Here is an 8,190-nt window from a genome sequence, read left to right on the forward strand (position 1 = left end):
CGTTGGTGTGCTTTTACTACATGGGGAATCAACTGTTTCTTTAAACTTTTATTTCTGTACAAAATTGAACAATGAAGATATGTTATGTTAAGAGATACTGTACATATTTTTCTCAAGAGATTTGGAACATTATTGGTAATGTAGTTCACACAACCTTCACCACTGCAGAACTGTTGGTAATTTATCATTGGGCCTCTTGCAACATACGAGAATTGGGGAACCGTCCTGAGTTTATAACTCAGGCAGCGCGTTGTGGAAAGTTTGTAAAAAGCTGACTGTGTGTTTTGATTTTGGATTGAGAGGGGACTAAATCGAAAATGAAAACAATTTTGCTGAAATGGAAGTCTGTTTTGCCGGTTATGCTAAAGGTTTTAAGAGCATGGCACCTTGTTTGCAAAAATGTGCCAAATCAGTTGAGAAAAACAAACGCGATAAACAGGCATTCTTAAAAAAGCTCAAAGGATTCAACCGTTCATATAAAACACTGCTAACACACCTCAAACATCCACTTATTCGTCAGCTAGTCATACAAACATGGACCAGCAACCCATAACAGACAAATACTGTATGGAATTCTTCCACCTGATTGGTCCTTTGGACCGACGTCTCGCCTCACTCTGCCACTTCATTGGCCAGCTGCTCCAGCAGGGCCGCCTCTCTGGGACCCTGCTCCGTCAGCTCGGCGCTCAGCTGCCAGACGTTGACGGAGCCGTCTGCGTTCCCCACGGCCAGGAGGTGCGTCTGCCGGGGGTTGAACTCCAGACAGTAGACGGGCCGGCCACCGGTGTTCTGGTCGATGGTGGCGGCTGGTCTCAGGGACCGCCGGCCCAGGTCAAATATCTGGACCAGACCTGTAAGGAGAGACGGCCATGAGCTCTTTGATCAACCCACGAGTGCCAAGTGTTCTATGTGGTGTTTACCTATCAACAATACTTTGATTGGCTACAAAATGAAGCACCATCATTGATGCATTTTTGGTCAATTAAGTCACCCGTGGCACTCTAGAATGTTGATCATTTGGACGACATTATGAGTTAACAGTATCAATTGAATTTAGTGTAGGGGGCTTATTAATGACTGGAGAACAATCCGGAGTTATTTGAGTTTTTCTGATCTCAAAATAGCTGACCCTTTCACCAACGGATTAAATTGATCTGAAATGAGTTGATCTAAATCTGGGTAAATCTCTGTTTCAAAACTACTCAATTGTCTTGCACCACTTAATTTTAAACCTGGTTTAGGGCATCAAAGATGCATGCATAAATCTATAATTAGTATGAAAATGACTGCTTACATGCACAATATTTGGCCATTCAGAATGAACATTGGATTAACTGTTAATATGATCGCAAATTCAAGTGGCCTTTTGGAAGTAACTGTTTACATGTCCAAGCGTACAGTACAGTATCAGTATACAGTATCTTTAACAGCATAAACATCTTAGCACGGACACTGGCAAGGAGTGCTGGCGGTGGCACTATGGGGCGTGTCTGAAATATCGGTGCTATTGTCAAGGCCAGAATTGTACAGCGTGTCCGATTGGTCGTTGTCATGAACACGCCTCTATCAACGACTATTCTACTGTGACCTGCACAAATGTGGATGAGGATGAGGTGAAATGCATGATGGGATACCTTGTCCTGTGGCGGCAGCGAAGAGGAGGGGCCTGGTTGGTGACCAGCGGACCCAGAAGACGTAGGAGTCGGACACCCGCAGAGAGAGCAGGGGATCGGCCTGGAGCAGGGAGCTGAGGTGGGCCAGCCCGTCCGTCCCCACGCTGAGGAACAGGTTCCTTTGGCACGGGAACAGAACAACAAAACTACATCAGATCATTTGTTATGTGGCCTGGGGTGGTCCAGTGGTCTAACACCATGGCCTGGGGTGGTCCAGTGGTCTAGCACCACGGCCTGGGGTGGTCCAGTGGTCTAACACCACGGCCTGGGGTGGTCCAGTGGTCTAGCACCACAGTCTACAGTGCACACATACGTCCATGTGGACATGGGTTAGAATCCAGCCCGTGTCCTGCTGACATCCCCTCTCCTCCTTACTCTCCTGTCTTTCTCTACTCTCTCTATCCAATAAAGAAAAAACAGAAGAGTGGGACTTCCTGCTCAAAAAGAAAGAACTTCATTTGTTACTACAGCTGTTTTCTTTTCAACTGAACTTCTAATGGAACCCACAACCTCAGCGTTGTTAGCGCCATGGTCTAGCAACCGAGCCCCGGAGGGCCGTGAGTGGACGGGTCCCTCTCACCTGTGGAACGGGGAGCAGTGTAGGGAGTGGACGGGTCCCTCTCACCTGTGGAACGGGGAGCAGTGTAGGGAGTGGACGGGTCCGCCTCGTGGCGTGAAGGCCAGCCTGGCCGGGGCCCGCAGCGCCACGCTCTCACCGTCCGGGGGCACCGCGGCTGCCGTCTGGGCCGAGAAGGAGCACTTGAGCACCAGGCCGCCCTCCGAGCCCACCAGGAAGGTGTCCGAGTCCCAGGGGGAGAGGGCCAGAGAGGTGACCCCCACACAGCTGCTCCCGCGGGCCTACGGAGCACAGAGAAACACAAGCCGGGTCGACGTCAAGGACACATACAGCTCCTAGCCTTGATACGGCATAACAGGGTGGCAACGTCCGCATTTTCAACAGGGGGGGGGGGGGGTTTGGGGCAAGGGCAGCCTTCTCCTGTCCATTCAATATAAAATACTGCTCGATCAAACATCTTTCTATCATCACTGGTGACATGAGTTAATATTTAGGGGACATTAAAAAAAAAAAAAAAAGTGTACCAGACAAATTCCTTCTTCTAGTATTGTGACTGCCTATGGCCCCTGATCTAAGCATTGATTACTTTATCTTATGATGACTGATGGATAGATGATTCACTTACTTAAACAAATGTATTTGTTTGGTGTATGTATATCACTTTGGATAAAGGCGTTTGCTAAATGCCATAAATGTAAATGTAATGTAAGCTCCAGATGGTATCGACCGACCCCCTTGGGCTAATATAATCCTTCTAAATCCACGAGAGGATAGTGGTCCTCTGTGGCTCAGTTGGTAGAGCATGACGCTAACAACGCTTAGGTTGTGGGTTTGATTCCCGCTGGGACCATATATACTGAAATGTATGACCTCACTGCAATGTAAGTCACTTTGGATAAAAGCATCAGTTAAATGGCAGATATTAACTTGAGCTGGGCTTCGGTCTCACCTTGCTCAGAGCACTGTTACGAGGCAGCTGCTGTCTGACCAGGGCGTAGCCTTCACTGAGCACCAGGCTCCCTGCGGACGGGTCCAGCCCCCACAGCAGGACCCTCCCCCCCGAACCGGCGCTCAGCACCGCCATCTCCCCCCGCCTCTGCCCCGGGACCCAGTCAACCTGCACAAGCACAGACACCTCATTATAACACCTCATTATGCTTTTCCGTAAAACAAGACATGGCAGATTATTATTATTATTGTTTTGTTATGTTGATTTGTTGATTGAGGAACAAGATTCCAAAGCATTTCACTATATCAATTACAGCTGGATGTGATGTACGTGACAAATAAAATGTTATTGATTGATTGAATTCATGACATCACTTTATTTGGTGGTTCTACTGCAGCAATATTTACTCCCCGTTTACTAACGTGATCACCGTTCTAATGCTCTGGTGCTTATTACTGTAACATCAGGTTAGGTTAGGGTCAGGGTTGGGGTCAGGGTTAGGGTCAGGGTCAGGGTTAGGGTTGGGGTTAGGGTTAAGGTTAGGGTTAGGGTCAGGGTTAAGGTCAGGGTCAGGGTCAGGGTCAGGGTTAGGGTCAGGGTCAGGGCCCTGTCCATTCTGGATTCTGTTTTGTAAAGACATATTGATGCTCATGGTGCAACACTGTCTAACCCGTGTTCTCACAGATGAAGATGTCTTAGACATGACAGTGTCAGTGGAGTGGCAGAGGCGGTGTACCTGATAGACCGGCTCTCTGTGAGTGTCACATGACATTCCTGTCTGCGCCAATACAAAGTCCTGTGTCCGGCTCGTGTCCCAGACCACAACCTCTCCGCTGTAGAGACCGCCTGCAGGGACGGGCAGAACGTGGAGATGGTGAAGAGAATGAATGACAGGGCAGCTGTTGATGTCCTGACTGAGAAAGTGATGTCATTAACAGAGACAGTGTGACCACCACAGATACAGAGAGACAGTGTGACCACCACAGATACAGAGAGACAGTGTGACCACCACAGATACAGAGAGACAGTGTGACCACCACAGATACAGAGAGACAGTGTGACCACCACAGATACAGAGAGACAGTGTGACCACCACAGATACAGAGAGACAGTGTGACCACCACAGATACAGAGAGACAGTGTGACCACCACAGATACAGAGAGACAGTGTGACCACCACAGATACAGAGAGACAGTGTGACCACCACAGATACAGAGAGACAGTGTGACCACCACAGATACAGAGAGACAGTGTGACCACCACAGATACAGAGAGACACAACATGACACAACATCCATCAAAAAGGTGGGTGTTGAACAGTGTTCATTTCGTCGAAATGAATGATAAATATTTGTCAAACATCTATTTTTCCGTGAGACGATAACTGACTAAATAGACCCTGTTGACTGAATGAGACGAGACGAGATTATCTGAGACTAAATGGACTAAACTGTTTTTGGCGAGATGTGTGCTTGGTCCAATCAAAAGCATGCATGACATTAGCAGAATTGGAAGACTTTCTCATTGCAGAGCTGATATTGTTGGAAAATGAATATTCTATATTGTTAAATGATATAGTTGGAAAATGAATACCATGCCCAGATCATTTGCAAGTCACAATCTCTGCCCTGCAAACTTTCTCCAATCCGGCCAAAACCAAAATAAATCAATAAAACTGATGCGAACAGGCCTTGAACCACTGACCTCCAAATCACCTGCTGTGAAGAAACACGCTCTGACTGGGACACTGACTGTGAGCAAATCTGTGCAGTGCCTTGCTGAGGCTGATCCTCTCAAACGCACAGCTGGTTTTTACATTGATTACTGCCCTTCATGTGCCCTTTATGTCCAGGGGTGTGACTTTTAATCGGCTACAGCAATTTGGCTGTTGGGAAGAGAATCATGCAATAGGATTTTCGGAAAGATCTGATACCGGCGATGAGAGAGGGGCGGGAGGGGTGGAAGCACAGGGCCATGACGGGGCTCGCCACGTCCAGAACCACGTCGGGTCGTTTGGGGTTCAGGCCTCTGCGGTCCAGGTTCCAGGTGCACACACACGACTTCTCCATGCTCCAGTCTCCGTCGTCCACGCTGCAACACAAATCAAACCCTGATGTGTTTGTCAAGCTCACAATAAACTAGACACGGGGCAACGAAACGCTTTCGGTAAGAAATAATACGCAACAGAACAGCAAGTCAATCGTGACGTTGAGGAGGAGCAAATCTTGGTACATCACCTGAGGTTGGGAGTGAACAGACACGGTTTATGTCAGGAGTTTAATAAACCTCTCAAATGTCGGCTAAATGAAAGCGTTTTCCTGTCATTGGTCCGAGGTTCCCTGGTGTAGGCCTACAGTGTGCTCATGTCAAATGAATGTGGAGCGGTAATTCTGTTAATACACACCGACCAAAGGCGCAGGCGATGACAGAACCTGTGCAGTTCCATGATAAACTGGTGACATGAAGACCCTTCTCCTGGGCGCTGGTGTAATGGAGACAATGTAGACACGACACCTGGAGACATACAATCCACATCAGACACACACAGTTACTGGGTCTATCTAAATGATTACACACACAGTGCTGCTGTTATGTCATCTTTGCTCCTTCTCACCGTTTGATGCTGGTCCTCCCAATTCACCTCGAATCCATCGAAGGCGTGACTCTGTGTGTTCTTTGCCAGCTCTTTGCAGACCATGTCCTCGACCCGATGAAGAAAGTCCCTCAACCCAGGAGAATCGGTCTGGGGCTCGCTGTCTGGGAGGAGGTGGTCTGGGAGGCGGTCTGTGAGGTGGTCTTGAGGATCCGTCTGGGATCCAGTCTCCACAACACACAGGGCTTGAGTTTCAGCATCAGCTGTGTGTACAGGCTGGGTCTGGCAGCTCCTCTGGAAGCACAGAAGTGAGAGTGAATGCAGCGAACACACACACCACAAGGACTGAAAGGGGATTTCAATGAAGCTGAGGTGACTGGATTTCAGATGACTTGATTGACAATCCTATATAGATGCTCAGAATTTTGATCAATCTTGAGTAGCACGTTTAGGCATAGGTCAAATAAATCATCTCAATTCGCCTACAACTAGTAGTGTGCCACAATTGTCATCAATATTTCTGAATGTAAAATGCGGTGAGCTTCAATCCCTCCGACACATGACGGCAACATCACGGCCATCGGCTGTTAATAATAATAAACCTTATTTATATAGCAGCTATTTAAACCAACGTCACAAAGTGCTTTACAATTAGATAAAACTTGTATGCAAATAAAAACACAAATAGAAGTAGTAGTAAACAGTAAAACAGACACATTGAAAAGACTAAGAGAAGCATCCAAAACCCAAGTTGAAAAGCCGTCACCTGGACCGCGGCGGTTAGCCACCTAGCCAGCTAGCCACCTAGCCAGCTAGCCACCTAGCCAGCTAGCCACCTAGCCACCTAGCCAGCTAGCAACGCCGTCAACATACCGACTCTTGGGCCAACTGCTGCGATTTCCTCCACAGCGACTCAACGCCGACAATATGTAGACTTTCATCTGTGAACATTATAGTTCAAGTGCTTCCTTTGTTGCAGCGTAATATTAACATAATTATAACATCTTGAAATTGAGCAAACCGTTTCCAGAGACGTTGCTCGTTAGCTCGTTAGCTCGTTAGCTCGTTAGCGGTCTGACGGTCAGGAGTCGCCGTCTCTGCTCCCATGGAAACACTTCCGGAACCGGAACCATCGTCAGAATAAAAGTCCCTCCTTCACGATCATTTGTCATTCTAAACTAAAAGTAAGAGCGAAATTAAAACTTGACCTTAATGTAGAATGATGGCTTAGTTATCACCCTAAAGCAAATATTTTTGGTCATTTCATGTGTGGATATTCAACACTCTCTTCTGACATGGATTCGGGGAAAACTGCAGCTTTATCTCTGTTCTTCTTTGATAGAGGGAGAAATAGAGAGAGAGAGAGAGAGAAATAGATAGACAATACATACAGGTAATACATTGACTAACCCATCATAACTCACTCTAAGTGTGTGCATGTGTGTGTGTGTGTGTGTGTGTGCGTGTGTGCGTGTGTGTGTGTGTGCGTGTGTGTGTGTGTGTGTGTATCAGTGGCGGCTGGTGCTGTTCAAGATTAGGGAGGGCAATTGTTTTTATGAGTATGGCCTTATTTCTATGACAGCATATTAGATGACTGCTTTCTCGTTCCAGGGACACGTTCATAGGGCCTCGCACCGTCCTGCCTGATCTGGCTGCTCTGACAGCCTGCACACACACCCCCTTCCATAGCAGCCGCATACAGCATCACTTGTTGTATAATTCCTCCTCTCATCCACCCTCTCTCCTCCTCTCATCCACCCTCTCCTCCTCTCATCCACCCTCTCTCCTCCTCTCATCCACCCTCTCTCCTCCTGTCATCCACCCTCTCCTCCTCTCATCCACCCTCTCTCCTCCTCTCATCCACCCTCTCCTCCTCTCATCCACCCTCTCTCCTCCTCTCATCCACCCTCTCCTCCTCTCATTCACCCTCTCTCCTCCTCTCATCCACCCTCTCCTCCTCCCATCCACCCTCTCTCCTCCTCTCATCCACCCTCTCTCCTCCTCTCATCCACCCTCTCCTCCTCTCATCCACCCTCTCTCCTCCTCTCATCCACCCTCTCCTCCTCTCATCCACCCTCTCCTCCTGTCATCCACCCTCTCCTCCTCTCATCCACCCTCTCCTCCTCTCATCCACCCTCTCCTCCTGTCATCCACCCTCTCCTCCTCTCATCCACCCTCTCTCCTCCTCTCATCCACCCTCTCCTCCTCTCATCCACCCTCTCTCCTCCTCTCATCCACCCTCTCCTCCTCCCATCCACCCTCTCCTCCTCTCATCCACCCTCTCCTCCTCCATTTTCCATGTGTTAGCCTACCTCTGGTTAGCCTACCTCTGTCTTTCAAATTTAATTTCCCATCTGGGACAAAATAATTTTTACTACTAAATCAGCATTCCTACCT

General features: G+C 48.2%; 1 protein-coding gene across 1 annotated transcript; it reads right to left on the reverse strand.

Annotated features, from left to right (window-relative positions):
- Window positions 1–58: 58 nt before the first annotated feature.
- Window positions 59–6,878, reverse strand: dync2i2 (dynein 2 intermediate chain 2). The gene is made up of 9 exons (XM_083670267.1): window positions 6,667–6,878; window positions 5,815–6,087; window positions 5,605–5,714; window positions 5,134–5,291; window positions 3,936–4,045; window positions 3,200–3,367; window positions 2,299–2,531; window positions 1,635–1,792; window positions 59–851 (listed from the first exon to the last, which is right to left on the reverse strand). The coding sequence occupies exons 1-9, from the start codon at window positions 6,742–6,744 to the stop codon at window positions 613–615; spliced, it is 1,527 nt and encodes a 508-aa protein (XP_083526393.1). The 5' UTR covers window positions 6,745–6,878; the 3' UTR covers window positions 59–612.
- Window positions 6,879–8,190: the final 1,312 nt, after the last annotated feature.

The sequence above is a fragment of the Argentina silus genome, assembly GCF_951799395.1.
Source record: "Argentina silus genome assembly, chromosome: 5".
Taxonomy (NCBI): domain Eukaryota; kingdom Metazoa; phylum Chordata; class Actinopteri; order Argentiniformes; family Argentinidae; genus Argentina; species Argentina silus.